Source organism: Strix aluco, chromosome 3 (assembly GCF_031877795.1).
Source record: "Strix aluco isolate bStrAlu1 chromosome 3, bStrAlu1.hap1, whole genome shotgun sequence".
NCBI classification, from domain to species: Eukaryota; Metazoa; Chordata; class Aves; order Strigiformes; family Strigidae; genus Strix; species Strix aluco.
The window spans coordinates 41304908-41331807 of record NC_133933.1 but is presented as its reverse complement, the minus strand read 5'-3'; the positions used below and the strand labels follow the sequence as shown (position 1 = coordinate 41331807).

General features: G+C 38.5%; 2 protein-coding genes across 5 annotated transcripts in view; both read left to right on the top strand.

The window, feature by feature from the left end:
- The window catches only part of CRIM1 (cysteine rich transmembrane BMP regulator 1), a 200880-nt gene extending 180155 nt beyond the window's left edge, over positions 1-20725 (top strand). For 2 of the 3 annotated variants that reach the window (XM_074818290.1, XM_074818288.1), the window contains 7 exons: positions 1268-1477; positions 6521-6736; positions 8395-8613; positions 13123-13317; positions 14300-14422; positions 15451-15638; positions 17832-20725. In XM_074818290.1, coding sequence (XP_074674391.1) covers positions 1268-1477; positions 6521-6736; positions 8395-8613; positions 13123-13317; positions 14300-14422; positions 15451-15638; positions 17832-18008 — 1328 coding nt within the window. In that variant the 3' untranslated portion in view covers positions 18009-20725. The remainder of the gene's footprint in view (positions 1-1267; positions 1478-6520; positions 6737-8394; positions 8614-13122; positions 13318-14299; positions 14423-15450; positions 15639-17831) is intronic. The other variant, XM_074818289.1, reaches the window with a different exon arrangement.
- A 2097-nt stretch (positions 20726-22822) lies between these two features.
- Positions 22823-26900, top strand: part of FEZ2 (fasciculation and elongation protein zeta 2) — a 29005-nt gene continuing 24927 nt past the window's right edge. For both annotated transcript variants that reach the window (XM_074818286.1, XM_074818285.1), the window contains exons 1-2: positions 22823-23137; positions 24713-24821. In XM_074818286.1, coding sequence (XP_074674387.1) covers positions 22890-23137; positions 24713-24821 — 357 coding nt within the window. In that variant the 5' untranslated portion in view covers positions 22823-22889. The remainder of the gene's footprint in view (positions 23138-24712; positions 24822-26900) is intronic.

The following is a 26900-nucleotide window of genomic DNA, read 5'->3' as shown; positions in this document are numbered from 1 at the left end:
CATATAAATGTGTAGTAACTGAATGTTTTCCATAGTGTTTCTGTTTGTGCAATAGGATGAAGTCCATTTTAAGAAGTATTTTATCCTTATGCCATGGCTTTCCTTTTTAATTCAAAAAATGGTATACTCATGTAATTTCTATGTGTTGGGTTCCTTTCTGGTAACATGCATCAAACTAATTTCGTACCGTCTGCTTGTGGTTCTTAGACCACCTTCGATAGCTCTGCCACAGCTGAAGAAGCGCTGACCTACATGTTAGTAAAAAAAAAAAAAAACCTTACTAAAATCACATATAAACATGACTACTTTTCATACTGCATCCTTTTTAAACAGAAAATTACATGAACAGCTTAATACAAATAACCTTATAAGTGTCAACAGAACATGGTTGACATACCACTGAAAACAAGTCAGTTCACTGACAAACTGATCCTAAATCCTTCATCTTCACAGTGATGTGGGTGAGGGAGTGTTGGGCTTTAAATTGACTCTGCTGATTAACAAAGAATTTATTGAGGCTGAATCCTGCAGCACTTATATACCCCTTAAGATACAAATGAGACTTTATGCTCCCTAGATCAACTGTTTGTGTGTTCTGGCTGAGTGTAAGTAATGCAGCATCCAAGCTACTGTATTCTCATCTCAGTAAAAGCTAGGAATGAGGCATAAAATTGTCAGAGCAGTTATCTTTCAGACATCTCATTTATCATAGTAATGTAATAATTTCTCATAGGTGAGTGTTTTATGAAATATTTCCAGTATCTAGCATGACCCCATTAGAACTTGCTTGTAATTTTTTGTCATTCATGATATAAGACCATCCTTAGCTCTTGTAAATGCTTTTATATTCTACTTGCTATCAGATACTCGTATTATAGATAACCTAATACACTGATATTTAAATATTTCATTTTAAGTATACTTCATGTTTTCTGCTATTTCCCTCCATTGCATTTCTCTCTTTTCTTATATAATTTAGCCAGTAATGCTTTTCTCTATAATTAAAAACAGTATAGGTGCAACAGAAGTGATTATATTTTCCAAGAAAATACATTCTACTACATTCTACCATTCCCTTCAGTGTATCTTTTAATTGCTTCATGGGTATTGTTACTTTATTTCTAAGCGTAAATGATAGAATAATTAATCACTTTATTTTATACGTGTTTTAAAAATAAATGCAATCCAGGCGTGAAGTTGGTGTGTTTTTTAAACTAAGCAACACATGCTTATCGGGGCACTTCATTTTCCTTTGATTTTTGTGCAGAGGCAACCGCTTCTCTTATGCCTCCCATTAAAACAGGCTCTTGCCTGTCAATGGATGGGCGCCGACATGAGAACGAGGAGAGTTGGCACGATGGCTGCAGGGAATGTTACTGTCACAACGGACGGGAAATGTGTGCCTTGATCACCTGCCCTGTTCCTAATTGTGGCAACCCCACCATACATCCAGGGCAGTGTTGTCCATCATGTCCAGGTAACATGCTTTCTTCCATATGTTTTGTAACCAGGTTTTATTTCACATGTGTTCTGTTTCCTAATGCATGAAAATAATCTCATGCATCATTCAGTAATAGGTACATATGAAGGTTTCTGTGCCCAGATATAACATACTGAGTTACTTTCATTAAGGTCTCAAATGTGAAAAATGGGAACTTAAGTGTTTAAAGCATATGCATCTTTTGGGTCCTAATATGAACATGAAATCTTTAAACTGGAAAAAGTTTCTAGTCTATATTAACTATAATGGCAAATTTATACTCATGTACAGTTTTGTTACCTATAATAGCAAATATTATAATAAGCCAATACATTTTCTCTTTTTCTAATTTGAAGTGGAGTTTTGTTAAAATTCATCTCCTGATCTATGTTTCACAACCCCTCAAAGGAGTACACATTTAAACAGATGTCTTAAGTAATTGAAAATTATGATTCTGTGTTCTGAGGGAAGGCTCCTGTGCCACCAGCAGTAGATTATTTTAATGCTTTCGGTGAATAGGCCAATTAATGTTGCATTCCAATACAATTTTAATAATAAGTGTTAATATGAAAAACATCTATGAAAGATGTTAAGTGTGGGTAGAGTATAAGATTAATGCCCACTGTCTTCATAATGATTTATACAATATTTTATATGCTAAATAGATTACTTCGTAATACAGTGATATTGTCTGTGACTTTATTGGAAGTCAGGTTACAAGTAGGAGCAACAAGGGTCATGACACTACTATGAATAGCAAAACAGACAGCACTGACAAGATGTAAGCAATTATGAACTGTTTCAAATTCTTTGTAAAGAACAGGAAATCCTAGGGGCAAAATAAGCAGCCAGATCGTCTTTCTGAAAGCGACAGAGAAGAGCATATCCTCCCTAGGACCTAAGATAACCGATCTCCTTAGACATGTGATTAGACAAATGATGATCTCCAATCCAGTTCACACCTTGTGGTAACTGAAAACACGTAGTCCCCAAAAAATTGTGGGATTCCAAAGGGTCTGTCTGTCTTTCAGTCTTTCTAAGTCTGCACCACTCTTCTCCCTTCAGTATGGAGACAGGCACACAGGGTCTGTGATTCAGGTATTTCCAGGGCCAGCCGCGGTATTGCTTTTGGCACGAGCTTTCATGGAGCCAGAACTATTTTCAGTACTAAGTGATTTAGCAGTGGTTACCAAGGCTGAGCTCTTAGTGCTTAGTATCTTAGTAATGACAACCATTAATGAAATTTTTAGCTGAGGTGGAAACACTAAGGAGTTATGCACACTAGGGGAACCATCCTTTGCTCACTTGCTTCTCTCCCATTATTATCTGGCTAGTCTGACAGGGAATATAGAAATCATGAGATTTTTAAAGGAAACTTTAGTGTTTTATCAGCTTGGAGCACATTTTTTTGCCACGGCCGTATGCAGTGTTGGTCTGTATGTGTTTCATCAGATACTGTCATTCTTTCCTCCAGCTCCCCAAACACATGCACATCCACAGTCTGTCTTAAACAGTACAGTTCTCTCCCCTATGAAACCTCAGTGTGGAAAAAAAAAAAAATAAGAAAACAACTAAAAAGATTCAGTTGTCAATATTGTTTCAGGAGGAGTAGCCAAACACCAAATAATAAATACAGAATAATGTATTCCTAAAGTCATGTCACTGGACAGGGATGTTGTTTTCCACTCATAGTAGCTGGAATTCTGAGTTGCACAGAACTGTTGGAATACCTGAAGTAGTCACTCACCTTTTCACTATGATTTGTGTGTTATTGTAGGTTATGGTATACTTCATATGGAAGGGGATAGGTTAGCATCTCAGTTTTGTATTAGATAAAAATTCAAGATTCAAAGTTTAAAATGTAGGGTGGTTCTTCCAGTTCCAGCAATTCTGTTGTCAGGCTGCAAAGGCTCATTCTTGATTTCACTCTGCTGTCAGCATAGTTGTGCATATTGATTTACCTAACACATACAGAACACCCTAGAGCATTCAAATAAGACTCATGTTAGTTTTGATCTTTCAGCAGCACCAGTAGCTAGTTACTTTGTGTACAGAGAATGAGTGTGGGTACCTCCATCATAAGCCTCACCTTCAGTTCATGGAAGAAAGATCAGTATAAGAAATAGCAGCACCTATCTTCTCATTTCTTCTGGATGAGATTAGTGTTTGATTCTGAGCACCAGCAACGTTGGTCTCTTGTATAAAAGAGCAGTTGCTTACTCAGTAGTGTCCATTCCTTTGCGATACGGTGTCTGTGTAGGTTTCTCTGTCTGACATCCTTTCCTGCTCTTGTCACCTAGCTTCTGTGTTAGCAAAGTCATACTTGGTGTAAACTCTTGTAATGCTAGGATAGACACAGCATTTTTTTAAAGTGATTGCATATGTGAGTATATGAATTCATATGGCCAAATTAGCCTCAGTGTGGTTTTGTTTCCCCCACAGAGATTTTCTCTTTGTTAGAAATGTACTTCTGATTTTATTTTGCAATGTATTGATTCCCTACTGATGTCAAATGAGTAACGTGGATTTCAGTAGATAGGAATGCAGTTTGGAATTGTGAGACTGTGAACATATCACTCAAATGTGTCTGGCAGAAGGACATCAAAATAATTAGCAATCCTGATGCACTGAGTTTTGAATTGCATTGTTAATATACTGACAGGGAAGTGGCAGCTCTCAGAGATCATTTTTCAGACTGAAAAAAGTGGGTTTGTTCAATTTCATATTTAGGTAGTTTTCCAACAGAGCAAAATATACCTTGACTGCTACAACATTTTCCTGTATATTAAGAGGTTTAAGTGGATGGTCAATGCTTGTGAAAAGCTCCAGGTTTCCTGTAAGATTTAGAAAGCCGTTAACTGCTAGTGTTTTGCAGAACCATGCTTCCCAGAAAGAGTGTATTTGTTTGGCTAGTTGCTCTTTCAGGAATGTAATAGTTGTATGTTTGTAACAATTCAGTTGCAGTGATATATCAGTTTCAGTGCTGATAAGGGAGCAGTAAGCAATACCATATGTACAGCAATACTGTGATTATGCTTTTCTGATTAGAACCAGTATATGAGCTGTTGTAAAACAGGACTGTGACTTTGCAGAGATTTAAATGCAAAGGAGATGACTGAGAAAATTTCCAGAAAATAATTAGCATTGCCTTTGCCATGGTGAGTTAGGATGTCATTGCATAAAATATATTGTGGCAGTTGAAATAAAAACAGTGACAAGGCAGCAGACCACTTCAGGTAAATGCTACTGAATCACATATGTGGTTCATAAATGTAAGCAATAGGAAAAGCATAGCATAAGCGAATCAGTGAAAGATAAAATAATTCCCTGAAAGAAGAAATGCACGACTGCTTTGTGAATAGACTAAGATTGGCCAGAGTCAGGTTCCTTGAGTTCTACTGATCATTCTCCAGAAATGAAAACAAATAATTGAGTGGTGTATCTTCTACATGGCGATGTCATAGAGCAAAGCACACAAGTGCCATTCTCCAGACACAGAAGTGCTACAGATATGGAGAGAAGCACATGTATTTTGTGAGCCTTGGGCTGCCTAAATGACTAGAGGAGCTGCTATCCATTTAATTTTTCTGTCCTTAACCAAGATATTTGGAGTAGGATGATGTTCATATTAGGCATCTTTATAATTAAGTGGAAGAGAGGGACCTTCAGAAAGTGGTTTAGAGATGCAGAGTCATTACCTGGAAGTCACTTTCTCATCCCCTTCATTCATAGCACAGGAAACGTGAGGTAACTCAGTTCTTGACATAGGCACTTAACTTGTTGTCTAATGTTAGATGGGTTGAATATAGGCTTAAAGACAACATCACTTAGAAGCCTGATGCTTCATGTTGCAGTATGTAACTTTCAAACTCATGGCTCCTGTCATTGAATAAAACATGCTCTGTGAGTCATCTCGATTGCTATACACAGTGCATGGAAAAAGCTGATCGACTCGCTCCAGGTCCAAAGCAACCAGCATGGTAAGCTGGCAACTATTATTGCCCTTATTGCCCCTTATGTGTGGGCTTCAAAGCATTTTAAGCAGGCTCTGGGGATATAGTTTGTGGCATAACCTTTCTTGATGGTAAGTGCTTAAACACTTTTAAAGTGCAGGGCAGATTTCTTTTTTCTTTTAAAACACCAAGAGGTAAAGAGAGTTCCCCCATTTTTTTAATACCTCAGTAGTTGGAGGACACTCATGCTGAACAAGGGAAACAGTTTCAGTTCCTTTCTTAACTATTCTCTAAACTGCCTGGCTGCCTGGGTTAGAGGAGGTGTGAGTCTTTTAGCCAGGGCTGTAGAGGTACTGTAATTAATCGTGTGAAAAAGAAGTAAGGTTAATTTGGTGAGAGGTATTCACTGGAAATATGAGTGAACTGTGGTGTCTCCTTGGTTGCATTTTTTACTTCAAAGACTGCAGATAATTTTTTATTTAGTTATTTATTTTAATGGAACAAAATGTTGAAGCACTTCCACCAGTGTTAAGTGCTTATGTGTTTTTAGGGGGTTGGGTGGAGGATTCTGTGTTTTTTTCTTTTTTTTTTTTTTTTTTTCTTTTGATCTGGCACCAAATGGTACAGACACATGGACTTCCTAAATCCCAGACAAGAAGCATACTTATCCATCCTTTCAGGAATTGCACTGATGCTAGTATTTAGCAGTTAAGAAACTGTCCAATCAGTATAATTTTTCAGAAAATGACAATTGTCTCTTGGAATTCCTGCGTCACAGATTGGTTTGATTTTTTTCTGAAATGCCAAGAATCCTTGACGTTATCTCTGGTTTATATTAACTAGCATTTATTCAGACTGATTCTCAAATTTTTTCTTGTTTATATTTTTCCCACTTTCAATGAGATGCTGGTGACATAAATTCAAAAGTGACATAAAATTGAAAGAGCTTCATTAAGAATATATTTATAGCTAGTTTTGTTATTCATAATAATTTCTGTTATTATTAAAAATATTAATCTTGGGTACATTTGTTACTCATTAAAGTCACAGCTGATTTTTGCCTGTCTTCCAATTCTGTTTTTCCCAGATGAAATAATTGTGCAGAAGCCAGAGCTCACCAGTCCATCGATCTGTCATGCTCCTGGTGGGGAATACTTTGTAGAAGGAGAGACATGGAATATTGATTCTTGCACACAATGTACATGCCACAGTGGACGTGTCCTGTGTGAGACTGAAGTCTGTCCACCTCTTCTTTGTCAAAACCCCACCCGCACACAGGACTCCTGCTGTCCACAGTGCCCAGGTATATATTGACAACCAGCTTTCATTAGAGTCCTTTTTGATCTGAGAATGTATGATGTGAATATTGGATGTTTCAGTGTGTGCACAGTTGGTTGTTGTGGTGCCTTTGTTCTTTAGCAGTTTGGAATGAGAGCCTGCAGTCCTCCGTTTCAACTGCAAAACTTGACTGTGTACAAGAGATGTCTTGTATGTTAAGGGGAGCTGTGGCCCTGAAGTTTGAACATCTTTGAAGGCAATCTAATAATGTAAGGGTTGCATGAGAACCAGAATCCTTAGTTGGAAGGCTTATGAAATATGCACTGGCCTGTTTATGAAAACATGCAGGATGAGAGAAACTTCAAAAGTAGTGAAAGTGCTCGGCAGATACAGGCTTGTTTCTTTTCCTTTCTACATGCCTTAGTTTCTATGAACCTTTTTATTGCTATCTTGTCTATTTTGGGATTTGGTCTCAAAAATACTTCTGTTTGCTCTTACCTTCACCTGGTATGATTTGAGAGTGACTTGAAGGCAACTGAGTAATATCAAAGCATTCCAGCCCAGCAGGTGTGCCAGATTCCTCCTAGAGTGCCTCACAGTGTCAAGAAGGTAACAGGTTTTGCTTTCCCCCAAGGAAAGAGATGCAATTATTTTACATAGCAAATGGGGGTTTACAGCAGTGGAAATTTAGTCCAAACCTGCAAATTGTATGTAAACTCACTGAGAAGATATTTGTCTTTATTAAAAACAAAACCTAAAAGTTTTACTTTAGGAAAAAAAAAATAGGTTTTGTCATTTCTTCTACAGGGTGTTTGGTTTTTATGGGTAGTTTTTTCTGACAAAATATTTTCAATAAAAAATTTAGTTGGTTCTCCTGACTGATATTTTTTCTTGTTATTAATAACACTGAACATTTGCTTAACTTCAGCTCATCCAAACAGTATTTTGATCTTTCCTCACTGAGTGTATAAGAAGCTTAGTCTTATAATTTACACAGTTAGATTGAGAACCTGATCTGAGTGCCCTTATGAATCCTTCTTTTTCTTCTCCTTTTCTTACATGTTCTCTGCACATACAGTCATATTTCTTGATCCATAATGTCTGTTAAGATACAGCTTCATTGCAGAAATACATCTCCCCCATGTGCAGGCATGAGAATTAAAGCAGACCCATTGGCATCAAGCTGGAGCCCGATCAAGTTCCATTTGTTTCTCAACATCTTATAATTAGCTCATGTAAGTCCACTAGCAAAGGTGACAGCAGCATAATAGCTTTTCAATTTGCATCATTCGAGGATTTGAACTGACATGGCAGAAGCTGGGATTCAAGTTCTAGATTTAAAATTTAACCTCTCTAATTTAAGGTGAATCCCTGAATACCATTCAGTTTGGAACATTCAGAGTAGCTTTTTGACGGGCTGCTTCTGATGGTGATCGTTTTTCACTTTGCTGTCCTTTTTTCTCTTTTTCTTTTTTTTTTTTTCTTCACCTCAGTGAAGGTCTACATAGATCCTCATCACATGTAAGGACTGAATAGGCATAAGGCTCTGTCCTTCTAGATTTTCTGAAGTAGTGAGCCAATGTGTTGCAATTCCATTGTGTTCTTCAAGAGTGAACTCTCTGTTGAGGAAATAGAGAAGTTAGCTACTTTAACTTAAATAACTTAATCTGTTGATATTTACAGATGAGCCTCTTCAGCCCTCTTCAAGCAATGAGAGCATGCCCAGTTATTGCAAAAACGATGAAGGAGATATTTTTCTGACAGCTGAGTCCTGGAAGCCCAATGTCTGCACTAGCTGTATTTGCATGGATGGTGTGATTAGATGTTACTCTGAGTCCTGCCCACCGGTATCCTGTGAGAGACCTGTTTTGAGAAAGGGACAATGTTGTCCTTACTGTATTGGTGAGCAAATAAAAACAGTTAATAACTTGCTGTTCCCTTCTTGGCAATAAGAAGGAAGTTTTATTTCCAAATTGAAATATGTTTTCCCTGTTTTGGGGAGACAGATGATTTGGGGAGACCATGATTTGTGGTTTTTAGGTAGAAGTGCACAAAGATATAAATGTAATTTGCCTACAAACTTGAGAGGACATCCTCCTGAAAACTTGGTAATATACCTTACTAGATGAAAATATTACACAAAAATTGTGGGAGGAAGATCTGCCAGGTAACACATATGTCAAGATTTATGTGATAATATGAGGAAAATACTAATTACAACTGCAGAAGATAAGCTGAAGCACTGGGAAATTTCATGGAGTGGAGAAGTGTTTTAATAAGGAATCTAAATTAAAACACAGGGAAAAAAACAGGAAGTTCATTGCAGATAGTTATAGAAGAGGCAAAATAATATATTTGAGAAAAAAATAGGGAAAATATTTTTTTAAAATACTAAAAATGTATAAAGAATTAAGGGTTATGCACTGGTTTTGAATTTGGAGTTGAAGTAAATGGTGGATGCTGTAGACAGTGAAAATTGCTAGGCATTTTTGAGGTTACAAATTTTGAGATTACTGATCACTTTTTCATTGTATTTTGAATAGGACTATTTATTTACAGATTACTTTTTTGTGAGCTGAGAGTAAGTACAAAGGCTGTAGAATGATAGCTGCTGATAGAGAAGAATTTTGTAATGCACTTACTGAAATTAAGTCTTTTTAGCATTGTTGGAAGTCATTCAGAGCTTACTGTAACCTTCGTTTCCAAAAGTAGTAGAGGGACATACACTAGAAAAGAATTCAGTGAAAAGGAATATAATAAAATTGACAGGCTTTAAGTGTCATTAATTGAACATGTGAATCAATTTGCCCATCTATAAACAATACAGTTCTTCATCAGAAAGATGTCAAAGGTTGTGAAGTCCTTTCAGATATGTACCATTGATATAGCTCTTGAAGTCTTTCATTTGCTGCAGATAAAATATCTTTAATAGTAGGTGATACAGTTTTATAAGATATACAAGGAATTCTGTCAAAGAAATGCCTGGAAAAGTTAGAAAGTATCAAAATTTCAGTTGCCCTTGGAACCCTACTTAGAATCCTGATGAGGGTATTTTGAGGGGAAAGTAATATGTTATCCTATTAGTAGTTTCTCATCATGGTTTGCATACAAAATGGGGAGGATTTAAGTTTCTTTGACAACTGTCTGTCTTCAGGCTTTTCTTCCAGTGATTACCTTTGCAACCATAAAGATAATTTTAATCCGGAATACCTTTTAATATTAAAAAAAAATACAGAGTATATGCAAAGTTGGGCATCAAACCAGTAGGGTCAGAATACGAGCCTTAGAACTGTACCAAAAAATTCTTTAGGTTGAGGAGGATGCACCACAGGGACTAGTGCCATGAACTACAAAAATAAAACTTCTAGAACTTGCATGTCGGGTTTGCAAATATATACACACGTGTAGATATGGCTTTAATTCATTTACTTCGAATCCCATATAGTTGCACAATATTGCAAACACATAAATGGCACTGTTGCAAATACTTAAATGTGTGAGCTGTAAAAGCTTCATGATTTTGTTTTTAGTAGCAACTGCTCAGCAGTACGAAATACAGAAGCCAGATTTTAATTAGCGTTCAGATATGAAAGCTTTCAATGATGATACATCTTATTAATCCAAGTTGTACTATGTTGTCAGAATGTTTGGTGGTCTAAATAACTGAAATTCATGGAAGCTTAACTTTTTTAATGGTTTCTATGAACTATATACTTTTATCTGTAAGAGGATTAAGGTCATGCGCTTAATTTTTGTCTTACTGGTTCTTACTGTTTTACTCTTCATTTCTTGAGAACTGTGAAGCACATCTTTGTACTGATTCTTCCTTACTATTTTCATGTAATACTCGATAAAATGTTTAGTAGGTAAACTCTGTGGAAACAGTCTGCCTTCCATTTATTGGAATTTCAAAAATCATGCATGATTTTAGCACTGTATTTTATTCCGCTGTTTTCTGGATCCAGATCTGGTTAGTGCTTAACAAGTTAGTATAGATACTAATTCAAAATTTTACAGGCCTTGAATGCTTTGTTGTTTATCTGAATCCTCAAATTCATCCTGTGTGTTCAACAGTCTTCTTTCTCATGCAAAGAAAGATTAATTTGGAAAGATAACCTTCTACTTTAGAGAGGATAAAGGGATACCTATTTGATTAGAGACAAGATTAGTCTTTTGCAGAAAACAGAACAACAACTGTTTGTGGTTTACTGGTGCACCTAGAGGAAATTTGAGAGAAGGCAGGTAGAGCTAGACACGGTATTCTGAACTGCATTTTTGTATGTTGATATCTTACTGCAAGCCTCTCTTGTTTCCACTGTCCTTGAGCGCTTGTTGGTGTGGTGGCCTTCACCTTCATCCTGTGCTTATACTTGCATAGAGATGGACACCAAAATGGGAGACACACATAGGATAATACTTTCTTAGGACTTAGTAGTTTCCTCTTGAGGTTCAAAGGTGCTACATTGCTATTGTGATTTTACCCTTGTTCATTCTGCTAAAAAACATTTACTCTATTAATTCATGATGTATTCTTTACCAACTTGCTAAAGCCTGAGCAAGTTAAAGGATTTTTCCAACCAAACCAGCTGCTGAGTTGAAGAAGCTGTCCTGAGTGGGGCAAGGTAGCACTCTGGGAGAAAATCAGCCCTGAGTGCACAGGGAGTGCTCAGCTTTAGGTCTGCATAGTAGAGGACTGCTCAGGCTGTGTGCCTCACCCTCTCCCCAGCCATATCTAGTTTCTGACCAACACAGGGCTCCACTGGCTCTATATGCCAACATGCACATCGTCTATGGAAGAACCTGATGCGCTTTTTACAGCTTGCAGCCACCTTTTCCTCCCACTTCTCCCTTCCCATGTCCACCCCATATTCATGTACAAAATCGTCTACTTGGAGAAGTTGGGACCCATAGTTACAGCCATGGAAGTCATGAGATACCCATACCAAGGACCTCTGGAACACTTGTGCTTTTCAGATAATCCCATTAGTATTTTCACAATAGTACAACTTGCTGGTCTCCTTTTGCATTTGAATTTGCTCTGTCCAGATCTGTTGCAAATGGTCTGCTGACTGCTAACCTTGTTATTCCAGATGATGTTAGTCTCTTATGTTGTCACTAATTAAAAGCTGTACTAATGGCCAAATTATTTAATAAGGCTTTTTATTTATATTTAGGAGGTAATTCTAACTGACATATTTACCTACGTAATCTGTGTGAATGTTAAACCAGTATTTCCCTGACAGCTTAAGAAGTTACTTTGCAATTTCATTCTGTTATCTCATGCATATGCTTAATATGCAAATTCATGTCATCAGCAGGTTTCATCATAATAATTTCTGCCTCTAACAAAAAAAGGTGGTGAGAAGCTAAGATGAAAACAAGGTGCTGCTTGGCTTTTGGAGGTTCTGCTGTGTAGTTTTATTTTCATTATCTGTAAAGTGCTATAGCAGCAAAAAATATCCTAGACTAAGCAATTTGTGACTGTCAGTGAAATAGAAGATGTACTGCAGACCACCTAAAAGGCTTACATGGGATGCAGCATTAAAAAAAAATGGTGTATTGAATGCTTAGGCAGAAAGTTTAATGCTTCCTTTAAGTGTTTTCCCAAGACCTACTTGCTTCATCAAGTCCAGGTCCCTATTAAGTACTGTGTCAAAATCTGTCTAAAAAGCTGTTAGTTTTACAGCTCTCAATCTTTGGGAAAGGTGTTCTGGAACCTCACTCTGGAAACTCACTGAAACCTTTCTTCAAGGGTTAAGATAACACCAGTTTCCAATGTATATAATACTAACCATGAAAAAATGTACTGAGTTTGATTATTGCCCTTTTCCTGGGGTTTTCCATTTATGCAGTTACAGGGAATGATCCTTCAAGTCTGTTTTATCATAATAAATAGTCTAAGCACTTCTAGTTATGTCACATGATTGTTGCTTCATCCTTCTCAGCATCCTGCCTAGTCTTTTCTTTAAGTATTCCAGGCTGAGTTCATCTTTCTTGAACCTTGGAAATTAGAAATGTATGTAGTTTGGTTTTTTTCTTAGTTAAGTAGGATCTACTAGGAAATGAGGAGGGGGAGTAGTCAGCAGTCACAAACAGTCAAACATTAAAAAAAAAAGTTTCTGAATTTGAACAGCACTTCTGATATCATTTCATGTTACAATCATCCATCCTGTTGCCTTTCACATGAGGAAAATGAGAAGAAGCAGCCCAGACTAATTATGTACTTCATAAAGAAGCAGAAATTACACTTTTTTTTAACAAAGATTTTCCGGAAGATATAGAGAGGGTCTTTTAATTACAGCTGAAATTTCTTTGTAGCCATTGTTTCACTCTTGTGTTTGAGGAAGAAATCAGAATTGTGTGTAATTGGCCATTACCCCATGATCACACCACTCTGTTTTCCTTCAACAGAAGATACAGTTCCAAAGAAAGTGGTCTGTCACTTCAGTGGAAAAACATACGCAGATGAGGAGCGCTGGGACATTGACAGCTGCACACACTGCTACTGCCTGCAGGGTCAGACCCTGTGCTCCACTGTCAGCTGCCCACCCCTCCCTTGTGCTGAACCCATCAACGTGGAGGGAAGCTGCTGTCCCATGTGTCCAGGTAATGGGATGTGACAACCCAAATTATTGTAATGCTGGTTTTCCAGGACTGATAAGACTTTTTAATTGGTTTTTGAACATTGGTCCATGTTTGAACTGTACCAAGACAACACACATTTAGACTTCAGGAGAATTAATATTCTTAACAGATGGACACATTGTGCAAATATATAGTTCAAATTTTACTTATTCTGAGAACTGTGAACTCAAAAATTAGTTGCTTGCCCCTGCTCTGTCCTTTCACAAGGTTATAGAATTATATTAGTGAAGCAGGAAAATGAATATTCTTACATCTCTGCAGATTCTGTCAGCAATTAACATTTCTCTCTTTTCCGAGTCTCTTTGTTATTTTTCAAATATCACATCGCTTTATTTATCATTTTAACTTGGCATAAAAGTAATATGAAATTTTCTTAGCCGTGGACACAAGGGACATAAGAATTGCAACTGGTTTTTAATGCTAGTCCTGACACACTTCTGCAGGAGTTTGCTCATCTTTAGTCAGGTGGTAACTACTTCAAACAGGACAAATAGGGAGATTCATCAGTAACCTGTCTTGCAATTCTCCTGCTTTGAGGATAACAAAAAAAGGAAGGCAGAGAAACTGGCAGTGACAGTTGACATACCAGCTGGGAAGATGTAGCCTTCTCTTGGTACTTTTGTTGTTTAGTATCACAAAGGAGCAAGAGTGTAGTAAAGTGTGTATTCTGAAATGGTATTTTTAAAAGCAAATTTGACCACACAGCTATGTCATCCCATTCACATTAGGATGATGATGATGGCAGCAGGCATGTATCCTGTATACAGTATGAAACCAGTTTTAAAACAAAATCCCAGACTAGTAATGATGAAAATTCTGAAACAAATTAAAGGATTCATAGGAGAAAGCACTGCTGATGGCCAAGTATATTTCCTGAGTTAAGAGCAGCACTGGGAAGTTAAGCAGCCTGTAATTTGTGAAACACATTTATCTCATTTCACAGAGATGTATGTACCTGAACCTACTAACATCCCCATTGAGAAGACAAATCATCGAGGAGACATTGAACTAGAAGTACCAAACTGGCCAACACCGAGTGAAAATGACATCATCCACATTCACAGAGGTAAGATCTGATATAAACTGGGCTAACTTAAGTCTGTGTTTATTCCCCATGTTTTAATACATCTACTTGTTCTATTCAGGTAGCATCTGTATAATGCTTCGAAAAGTGGTTATCTGAGAATATTCTTTAGTGCAGAACTCTCACACACATTTTGCTTTGAGTAAAGATGAGTCAGTCTATTAAATTATATTTATGCAATTTGGTCTTATTATTATTCCATCTTCAGCCTGGAAGAAACATCTGTGTTGGTATGATGGAGTTTTATAAAATGAAGAATACGATAAAATGATGAATGAGGAGTGATTCTGCAGTGTCTTTTCCACTACAAAAACTAGAAAGCAGGCTGTTGTCAGGCCACTGGAGTCAGGCCACAGCATTTTCATTTCTCACAGACATTAGTAACTGGCTTGCAACTATCCTGGCTGGGTATTATAAACATATGCTGCAAACTGTATGGGAATGTTGTATATGTCATTGAAAATTATTGTTCTTTGCAATTACCTGCAAAACTTGCTACAGTCTAGTAGACTGCCAGCAGTCTGTTTTCACAGGCTGAATGGTGCAAGTATTGTAATATGTTCTCAACAAACGAGAGAGCAAACACATCATAATTGTTCTACCAGTTTTTAAAAGAAAAAAAAAAAAAAAACTTTCATCCTAAGACTTCCAGGTTTTCCTCAGCATAGAAACGCAGGCTAATTTTTTTACAAGTGGGAATTTGGTTGTGAACAGATAAGATGATGCGAACACAACTAAGCTAAGAGGTTATTGTCAGACTTGCTTGTTACTGTGTTTTAGATTCCATCCTATTTCTTCTCTTTTCGATGGCCTTTTCCCAACTAATATAGTCACTATACAAGATACTAGCTTTCAGTTGTAAAAGTTTATATAAATAAGGTGACATTCCAGGAGGGAAAGTCCAAATTCATGAGGGTGACAAGATCCATGACTGGGACTTTTATAATTACATTCTTCTTTATGGGCAAGGCCCATATAATTACTAACAAATTCTCACATTTGCCTTGCAGACATGAGTCATCTCCAGGGAGAGTACAGAAGTGGCAGTGGACCACACCCAAGTGAAGATACATCGGTTAGCTCTGTTGCCTTGGTGACAATTCCAATCACGATAGCGCTGTTACTGATCATTGTCCTTCTGCTCGTCAATCAGAAAAAGCAGTGGATTCCAGTGTCCTGCTACAAAGCTCCAACAAAGGTACTGTGTTTATGTCTATTTCCAGACTTTCACTTTTTTGGAAAACAAGATTAAACTAGAATATTGTGTAGGATGCAATTGAGTTCACATCATGTGAACTCTCTCTTCAATTTTCTCATGTCTTAAATCATTTTATACGAGTCAGTCTGATTTATTTAGCCTCCTACATTATTTTTTTCACTATCAACAAAAAACATTTCCTACTCCATATAGTAATGAGTTGTCACTAGATAGAACTCAAGATCAGCAAAAAACTTCAAAAAAAATAACTCTGTATATGTAGGTAAATACATGCAATTTTCTTATATGCAGTCAAACTCTTAAGAGAATATTTTTGCTTTCTTAACTTTCATCCACTTTAAAAGTCTTGTCCAACATCAGGTACTGTATGTACTGTAGTGTTTATCACATTTTCTAATAACTGCATCATATGGTTCTGGGATTAATATTTTAAGAGAGGTCTTGGGAAATATCTACCAATTAAGTATTCTGAGACTACCAAAAAAAGGAAGAAGCAGGTAGCTTGGAAATGAACAGTGAAAGAGCATAGTTTCGTTTTGAGAGATATTTTCATCAGCAGACTAAGCCCTTACTCCATACTCAAATGCCATTTATATCAGTTCCCAATTTATCCCACTTATACTTCCTAATTCTAATCAAACAGACTTTGTCCATACTTGGAACACAGTTTGAGAGCATCTTTTCTTCAGTTCCACCTAGAAGAGTAATACAGTAATTTTAAAAACGAAGTGTCCATATTCTTTCTGTCACTGCTGCAGAACTTTTTTTTTTTTAAAAAAAGTAGTTTCCAACAAACTTACAAATACAGTCAGACCATAAAGTTTAATTCAATTGTAATTCAATAGGAAGCATGAGGAATTGATATTACTCCATGTCCATTCTTTCAAGACAAGTAAGCAATACCAGTTCTTGAATTTAAGGAATGCATTTAAAAATTCATTTTAACTCTAATAGATTCACTCCTAAACTCTCAGAAAGGCTGCTCTCCATCCATCCATCCATCCATCCATCCATCCATCCATCCATCCATCATCTTTTGAAGAGCAAAATGTGTAAAAATTTTAAATAATGTTTTGTAAGAAATATTTGGGTAAAAAACCTTTTTGTGATAAGGGTTACTGAATGTGAAGTTCTAGTAATAAAAAGCCCTTCTGGTTTAAGTCTTGGAAAAAAGAAGCTACATACGTCAGTGGAAACTGGAATTTTTAAGATTTTCAGTCCATTTGTATACTTATAGTGTAAGCATGCATATGCATTGTCACTGACTTCATACGCATCCACAGAGTATGCTTACTGCCTGTCCTCCTTCATGCTTAGCCCATAGACATTTAAGGTCGTATGCACCCAGCGTGGTTTCACCTTCCTCTCAGCTGCAAAATGTTTCAGTTGAAGGATTCTCAAACAGAGGAATAGCAGAACTGGAAAGCCAGTACACATAGCTCAAGTCTTCCTTTGAGCAGTATTTTACGTGCATTCACACTTGTAGATATTACATACCCAAACCTTTACTTATTCACATTTGCCTCGAATTAAATCCTCTATTCCACACTTATAAGCAAGCAAGGACAACTCTACCAAGTGCCACATCAACACTGGCATCTCTGCAATAACACACTGCTTTGCAAGGGTGCAAGGCCTAGCAAATACTAGATAAAAGGGGGATGATTTCCTAATTAAGGAAGTAATATATAAACCACTTCAGAAGGGGAATACAGAAGGATCCCACAGGACACCCCATGCCAGGATTAACTATAACAGCTGAGATCTCTCCCATTCTTAGTGGAATTGCAGGCAGGGGCAAAACATTCTTTAAAATGATCTGCAATAAAGAGGCTGTTTGAGTCTTGGAAACAAGCTGCTGCGCATCCAGGGCAACAAGGTTAAGCCCTTATGTGGTGCTAGACTGACAGAGAACAATTTAACCAGTCCATCTGGGGTATGAGAATATCAGAGCTCCATTCAGAAGATGAAAAATGGTGACTCAGAAGAGAGTGTTGGTCTGTTATTGTGCCTGGCATAAGCCTTTACCAAGTTTAGCAGAAGTCCAGACTCTTTCATTGCCGATTTGATTTTGGTTTGTGCTTATGGACTTGAACCACAAAGACTTTTTTAATTATGTATGGAATACAAAATTTTTTTCATTTACTCAATATTCCTTTTCTGTTTTAACAGCCTTCTTGCCTAAACAATCAACTGGTATACGTAGACTGCAAGAAAGGTACCATGGTCCAGGTGGACAGTTCTCAGAGGATGCTAAGAATTGCAGACCCAGATTCAAGATACAGTGGATTTTACAGCATGCAGAAACAGAACAACCTACAGGCAGATAATTTCTATCAAACAGTTTGAAGAATTGCACCCTTACCAAGGATTTAAGAAAGAGAGAGAGAGACTAAGTCTGCTATTAAAATAAAACTAGAATTGTGCACTTGCTTAGTGGATTGTATTGGATTTGTGACTACATGTACAGCTCTAAGACCTTACCGGGATGAGCTCTGACTCCTGCAATGTGCCAGAAAAAGCATTCCCACTTTTCCTTGAGATAACTGACCAAGTGTTTTCTTAGAACCAAAGTTTTAAAACTTGTTAAGATGTATTTGCTTGTAACATAGCTATAGAGGTTTTTTGGGAGGGGGAACTGGGGGCTAGGGATAGGCAATGAGGTAAAAGGAAGCTTCAGAGAAGAAAAGCTGGTCATGTTTGACTGGAGAAGAAAATGAATAAAGAATACTGCCAAGCAGCAGGATAGTGGTTTTTCTTGTTGCTCCAAAATTGCATCTGTTGCAGCAAAGCCTAACCCCTGGTGAAAAAAATATGAAAAGGTCTTGATTTTTTTTTTTTTTTCCAGCTGTTGCTACAGTAATATGCTCCTAGAACAGAATTTGTCACATCACAGGTGTGGTGTAGCTGCAAATATTTTTCTATATGATGAGAAGCTGCAGTAGTTAATGAAATAGCAAGGAAAAGGTTATAGCAGAAAATAAAGGGTGGGTTTATTAAGGATGTATAAAATTATACCTTGTGCTGCTTTTTGTTTTTATTTTTGTTTTCTTCAAAGCTGATTGGCTAGATTAGCCAGACTTTGGCAGAGTTAGCAAATGACTGAGGCCTAAGTAATTCCTGATATGAGCACTGGATCTTTTGACAGCAGTATTGAAGGAAGGAAGGAAAAGTCAAGAACACCATGCAGTTCCAGGGGCTTGCGTTTGTTTGTTTTGTCTGTTGTGGTTTTGTTTTGTTATTTTATATCAATCTCTGGTTGTTCATACAGGAGAAGGAAAAATATTTTTGTTGGACAAAGCTCTTGCTTACAAGAGAGTTAAAAAAGAGACTGTTTTAAGGTTGTTTTTTTTCCTGTTGATGTTCTTATTTACTGGTATGCAGATTTAGAAACTACTTCCATGCTAGGAAGCTGCTTAATTTTAATTGTATATTACTCAAGCACCTTTTTTGAAGCTCAGAAAAAAAAAAAGGAGATCATGCTTCTTTAAACTTTAGCATTATAGGAATATTTATGTAAATATAATTATGCTAAAAACAACAAAAAGTATTTGTATGTTTGTGTATATATATGTATATACAAATGCAGGTAGGTATACGTATGTATATATACGTGCATGTGTATATACACTATACATATATATACTGTATATATAAAATACTATGTATACAGTATATATTTTTTTCTATTTTTTTTCTTGTTGAATGTATTTTTATCTGAGAGAGATTTTACCCAGAGCAGAAACAGATAAACAGGCATTCCATATCAATGCTTAATCGCTTGTGAGTTTAGAAGAGACAAGAAAAGAGCATCTCATTCTACCTACAGTTTGATTTGAAAGTGTTTGTGTGCGCGCGTGTGTGTGTGTGTGCACTCTTGTGTTTGCGTGTGTACAGTATGTGCACGATTATAGCAGTAAGCGTTGCTCTTGCTACTTGCTACATTTCAGGGTGTTTCTTATTTTTCTTTTCCTGCTTAGCCTTAAAAAGGCTTTTTAATGAATGCATTGGCTAGAGACACTGATGACAATATACATGCAGCACTAATCAGCTCCATAGAATAACAACATCGGCTCCTGGATTTTCTTTTTTTTCTTTCTTTCTTTTTTTTTTTTTCAAACAATTGTTTGAAACAACTACTGGAATATTGTCCACATTAAGCTGGAAGTTTGTTGTAGCTTGCCTCATTTATAATTCTGACTGTATAATACAATGTTAACTTTCCAAACAGGTCTTGGCACTTTTATACTAATTACCCATTTGTGCATTGCCTTTTTTCTTTTACAAATGCTTGTCATAAGAGACACAGATACCCAGTATGCTTAATGTGAAAAGAAAATGTATTTTTTGTAAAGGAACTCTCAAGTATTGTTGTAAATACTTGGTCAGAGGTTGCTGAACTTTAAAACTGAAAAAAAAAAAACCTAATTTATTATTATAATGACCTAATTTATTAATCTGAAGATTAACAATTTTTTTGTTTTAGAATATCAAAAAGGTGTTCTAGCTGTTTGCATCAAAGAAAAAAATAGGTGTATCATTAAGGGTCAGCATTTTTTCTGCTTATATAACTTCAGTTTCAAACCACCAATAAGAAGAAATGTAGTCTCCCCAGTGTTTTGTACTCAATCTGATGTTGAAACAGAGATGTTTCTGTCCAGTTACTACAAAGATTTTGTCAAGACAAAACATCCATTCCTTGCATAAGAGTAAGCAGTCTTTATCCAGAAACTGTAAATGCTTGCTTTTGTTTTACAATCAAGGCCATATTCTGAAAATATTAGCAGGATATAGGACATGGTGTAAAATGTTTTTTATTATTATTATTTTATTATTATTATTTTAAAGATATGATTTATCCTATGTGCTGTATCCATTACACTCTTTTACTTTGGTTCCTGTTGTGCTCTTGTAAGAGAAATGCAGATATAATTTTCTGAAAAATAGATGCATATGTGGCACTCGGAGTGCACTGCGGTTCAGCAGATTGCTTGTTTACTTTTTTAACTGTAAGGCGGTTTCTTGTAATTTGGCTCTTGGCAGCACAATAAAAAATTTTAAACCTATCGATGCATATTTTCTTAAATGTTCATATTTTATTACTTCCATACACTGGTCCTTGAGACATTAGTTTATATTTTGATATTACGGTGAGGTTTTTTTCCCCTGGGAGTGGGAATTCATATTATTGTCCTGCTGACATTAGATCAGAACAGTTCAGAACATCATGTGGGTAAACAGTTTACAGTTACAGAAAGTTCTGGGTTTTACAGTGAAGAATTTTCACATCAGAGGGATTTGTGGAATTCCCAACAGTTTCAGCATTCAGTAAAGATCAATCTCTCAAATGCAAAGTTAGGCCTTTGCCCTGCCATTGCATCCATGTGGTCTAGTTGTACCTGTCAGAAAGCCATAATCAATCATTTGGAACTCTAATATGAGGTCCTACAGAAAGTGTGTGGAATCAGAATTTGCACTTCATGGGCTTCCTCAGCCACAGATCTTTTATTTACCTATTAGCCTATAATGTTTTTCCTTCTGTTACTTCGTAAGTTAATGGACTTGATGTAGAGTTCTGGTATATAACTTCCTGAGGCAAGGAGGTTTTCAGCTTAACTACTTGCTCTGTGAAAAACTGCCTCCATTTCTTTCTTTCAACTTACCCCTTGATGGTTTCATTTGATACCCCAGACTTTCTGCATTCAAAGCAGCAGTGGTTCAGTATCTGTATGCCACCCATTTAGAGACCCGTATCTTCTCTCCATTTTTTTTTTTTGTGCTGAAAAGTCCAAGATGATTCTTTGGGAGCTGTTCCATACCTTCTGGCCAGCCTTGCCATTCTTTGTGCTTCCCACTCTATTACATCCTTTTGAGATCAAGGGTAAAGGGAATGAAAATGTCCACATTGTTCAAACATGGAACACCCTGGATCTAGCATTGTATTTACTGTTTGGATTGCTACTGACCACTGAGTCAGTGCTCTTACAGAGCTAGCTGCAATAATCCAAAATACCCAAGTAGTAACAGTTATCGCAAAGCCCATAATTGACTTTTGACTAGGGTAGAGTGGTATTTTTGTGCATCCCTTTACATTTATATATGCTGAAATTCCAGTAATTTCCTTTCCCTTGCTAGTTACCTGTTCCTCCCCAAGACTATGGCCACAGAAGAGCATCTTCAAACTGCCTGCAAACATTTTGCTTTTTCATCAGAGTGGAACAGAAAACATCATCGTACCAATGTATAAAACAATGGTGCATCCACATTTGAACACTCAAAGTAGTCCTGGCCTCCTTTGCCCTACTCCCAGTGTTAGAAACTGGAATGCCTATGATGTATATATACATGTATATATACACTATAAATAGGGTTTGTCAGGGTGAAAGTCTTTAAATTACCTCATTGACATGCAGATGCTTAACAGGGAATTAATTTTCAGCTCACTGTGTCTCTTTCCCAACATCAAGCCAGAAGTATGAAAAGAAACTTAAAGGAGGCTCAAAACCAAGAAGTTAAGTAGAAAAAATTCTTGCTATGTACTTTGGGAAATCAAAAGTTTACAGTGGCTTGAAAATGTACTAGATAAAAAAAAGCCCATCACAAGCTATTGCACGTAAGGACACCATATAAAGCTAGCAGGGGATGGGGACGGGATTAATAACCAAATACCTCAAAAACTTAGTTTTATATGTGTTAGGTGGCTGAATGGGGGGGAAATGACGGCCAGAAAGCCACTCATCTCTCGGTTACAATGACGTTACCGCTACTACTGCTCCCTTCCCCTTCCCCTCCCCGGTGAACTGCCCCTACTCGCTGCCTCTAAGGCGCTGCCTCAGGCCCGCGCCTGCCGCTTGCCGTATGCAGGAACGAGCCCTGTAAAGCGGCCGGGGGCGATGCTCTCTGGCACAGCCGCGCCCGGCTCTTCCCGCCCTGCGAGCGCTGTGCGGGCAGGGCCGGGTCCCGCTCGGCCCCGGCCGCGGCCCGCGCCGGCCCCCTCCTGCCCTCTGCGGCCGGGGGCGCCTCGCTGCGCCCGGGGCGACGCCGCTGCGGCCGCTCCGCCTCCCGCCGCGCGCGCGCGCTGCGGCCGTTGGGCAGCACCGCGCCGTCCACGCGCCCCGCCCCTCCCCGAGCCGCGAGAGGCGCCGGGAGCGCGCGCCGCCGGGGGCGCGCACCGCCGGGAGCGGCGGCCGGGGGCGCGCAAGCCCGGCGTCTCCAGCTGCGGTGGCAGCGATGGCGGCGGCACCGGCCTCGCAGCGAGACCCGGGAGATTGGCAAGACTTCTCGGGCTTCCAGCCCTCCGCGGGGGGCGGTCCCGACGCTGCCCGCGACAAAGGCGGCTGGGGCGGCGGCGGGGATTTGGGGGTCAAGTTGTCCCTCTGCTTTGAGCCTTCGCAGGCCCCCCGGGCCGGCGGCGGCGGCGGCGACAGCCGCGCTCCGCTGCGGCCCCTCACGGAGCAGAGCGCCCTGCAGGACGACGAGTGAGTGCAGGCCCCGGGGCGGGGAGGCAGCGGCGGTTGGGCCGCCCGAGGAGGAGGCCTGGCCCGGCCCGACCCGGCCTGAGGGGACAGGCGGGGCGGGGGCGCGAGGCAGGGTGCGGAGCCGGGGGGCAGCGCGGGCTCTGTGGCTCGCCAGCCCTGCCCTGCCCTGCCCTGGGCCTCCTAGCCTGGGCCTTCTTCTCGCTCCGTCCCAGCAGCGTTTGTGGGCTGCGGGAGTTGAAGCCTTTCGCTGCCCGCCGGGCAGCAGCTGGGAGCCGGCGCATGTTTGACGTGGAGCCTTCTGGTTTTATTTCCCTCACTGTCAGGGAAGTGTGTGATATTCCCAGTGCCTCTTACCTCCGGGGTAAGAAAAAGTAGCTGTTCTGAAATGCAGGGTGACTGAGGGTAGTATTTGTTTAGCTTCTTGCAAAATGCCCACTGTTTCAGTGTTTGAAATTAATACATGGAAAATATGGAAAGCAGATGGAGAACAAAACTCAGCTGCAACTATGATAATTGTGGTTTTTTTCCCCTGAGCAATAGAACCTTTGATCTATGTCGCTTTCCTGTTTTTAACATTATTTTACAAGTATTTACACTTGTTCTTTTACAGTAAATCTCAGTCAGCTTATCTTCATTAAAAACACTGAAGTTCTTTGAGTTTGATAAATTGTACATCTTACTCTAAGAGAAGGAAAAAAAACCCATTAGCAAAAGGCTGCATATCTATGGTATAAACAGTGAGGTAAGTTCAGAGAACCGTCCATCAGAGACATGTTGGGCAGTGATGAGGCTCTCTCTGCCCTTCTATGTCTGCCTTGGCCATTCCTCTGACCTCCTCAGAGCCTAGCTAGGCAACCACTCTGAACATGCTCCCACAGCATAGTGCTTACAGGCAGGGCTTGTTAGCTGACTTAAGGCAGTAATGTGTGAACGGAGCAGCTCTCTTTCAAAGTCTGAACTGATACACAGAATAGTATATCCAGAGAGGTTGTACGCTGTAGGCACAGTTCAACTGTAGACAAGAGTGGTGGGCTGAGCTCAGCAAGAGTGCTTCTGGATAAAACTAAATTCTTGCAAAATTTTAGTATCATTTGTGCATGTTCATTATTCTGTGATAAATGGAAAGAAAGAAAAAAAGATCTGGCTCAGAATTTGCTACTCAGCCTCTGCTAATTCCTGATTTTAATGTGCAGAAGGCAAGGAAAACAGGAACAACACTAGGAATAGAATTTGTAGCTGAGGTCACATTTCATTAAAGGAAGGACTCATCTACCCCCCAAAAAGATTTTGAGTGTGGTTTATAATTAGTAATGAAGCTGTCTCCTCATCGCATTGTTTTATTTCACCACTGTGCATACATTGCTGGTTTAAAAGGGGAAATAAATTATGTTTATCAAAAAACATTTTCTCTTAGCTTCAAAGCATTATAAAAATATAGTCAGTAACTTGTAGATGAATATTTAGGGAGGAAAAAATAGTTGTTGATAGAAATATATTATCATTACAAATATGTTTACTGTTGATCAGTTGCTGCTTGTTTTGAGGTCTACATTTTTGTTCCTTTATTCTCTCCAGGATTTGGAATGCTTTGACTGATAATTATGGTAACGTAATGCCAGTTGACTGGAAATCTTCCCACACCAGAGCTTTGCACTTGCCAACACTAAATCTTTCAGAAAAAGGGGTAAGTTCTGATCAGCAGAAATACCCTCTTTGGATCTTTTATACTCAGCAGGGAAATAAAACAATTTGAGCATGTATGAAAGGCTGTTGTTATTAAATGGCTTAAAATATTTTTAGTGCTTGGCATTATACATGAGAGGCTTTTAAAAATCAAAAAAGGAAACAACCATTGATGTATGTTTGCATGTCCTTGGGTTAGAATAATTTGGGTTTAGTTTTAGATGAATGTTCATTAGAGCCAGACCATGACAGAAGAAATTGTAAAATGAAAAAGTGTTTCACATAAAATCTTTCTACTGTCTGTTTCATGTTGAACACTATTGCTGGTAAGGGAGGAAAAGAGGCAGAAGTACTCTGATTTAGTAAATCCAGTGTGGACTTTTTCTAAGTTCATCTCATTCAGTCAGGTGGAGACTAAAGTGCCTGCTTTTACAGGAGAGGTGACCCAGGAGACACTGAAGTGCAAGAGTTTGGTTTGTTTTGTTTTTCTTAATTAGCAAGTAGAATAGTTGTCTGGGGAGGGAGCAGGGAATGAAGAGCTTCAGAGAGGTTTATAGAAAGGGTTGTCCTCTGATCTTCTTAAAAGTGGATTAAAATGCTTTAGGAAGAATTCCCATCTCCCAGGTCTTCTAAGGAAATGAGTGGCTTATCTTTTAACCATAATGAAGTTATGTTGTAAAAGTATCTCTGTGTGTAACCTGAGAATAGGGTATGCTTTGACTTCTGCCATTATGTAATCCACAGCAACTTTTTAATGTGACAGGAACAAAGATTGTCCTGCTGAGAGGATACTTTGGAGTTCAGCAGGGATAGATGGCAATTTGGAACTCCCTTTCTCAGTTTGAGTCTGATGATTAGCCCTTGAATTTGGTTTGTGTTTATTCTAATTTCTATTAGAGTGTTTGTTCAGATTCTGAGTGGTTTTAGAGTAATTAAATCCTTACAATATTTACAACCCCCCATGCCGTGACCTTGTTGTGTGACTGAAAAATGGAGTGAAAGACTGATGGATTTCTTGATAAAGAACTATGTACAGTACAAAAAAGTGTTTCAGATAGTTTTTGTAGGTTCTTTGCAGGAAGTGATGAAGGAGCTACGTAAAAACATGTGAAGTGGTGTTGCTGGATTAGAAAGAATCTTAGATATGCTGCCAGTAGAGGGAAGATCAGTTTATGGATTAAACAGATCTCAAATTTTTTCAGCTTTCACTCCACCTGGCATGCCTTTTGATGTGTAAAGCCCATCCATTTGAGAGCATTTGACATACTTTTTTTTCTACTTCTCTGTGTTTCAGCAGTATTTCTGGATACGTGACAGCACATATGGACCAGCTACTAACTTGTTTTAACTTTCTTACAATGAATACTAACAGCTAAGCAACACTTCCTTGATGCATTTGAAACTAATAATATGCTGTTGAACCTGTGCTTAAAGTATTTCTCTTCCTGGTTTAGTAGGAAAAAAATGTAAGGCTGATTCATCTAATCTTTGTTGCCTCACGTCACGTATCTGTGAACACTTATACAGCTCTGATGGTGAAAGAAGTAGTTGGGTGCAAGTGTTGTACAATGATACAAGGAACAGGATTGTGCAATTGCTTGTTTATTGTATTTCTGTTACATTACTTTTAAACAGGTCATTCCCTGGTAGGAGTGTGAGGGCAGAACAGGCAGGGAGTGTGGCCAGGTGGTCCTTTTGGCATCAGTTGTAGCTTGGGCTGGTTTAGGTGGTTTATTAGCCTAAATTATCAGAATATATTCTGATAGTCTCTCAAAATGTTGTTTCTGGAGATGTCAGGAGGGGAAGCTGACCTCCCTCTGGATAAACTGTTATCCTTGCTTACTATCCTGTAGTTGTTGTCAGAATCCTATATACATGGAAAAACATTTGAGGACTGCAGATGGTAAAGAATGTCTAAACTGGGATGTATCTGTGCTGTAGGTGAACAGATATTCTTAGTGAAGCCCTGTCACTGAATGGTTATTGGAATTCAGATTCTGGAAAAAGGTGGACATATGACTTCATTCTGGTGGCTGAAGAAATACAAATTGTATGTTTTCCCCTATAGACTAGGTATCTG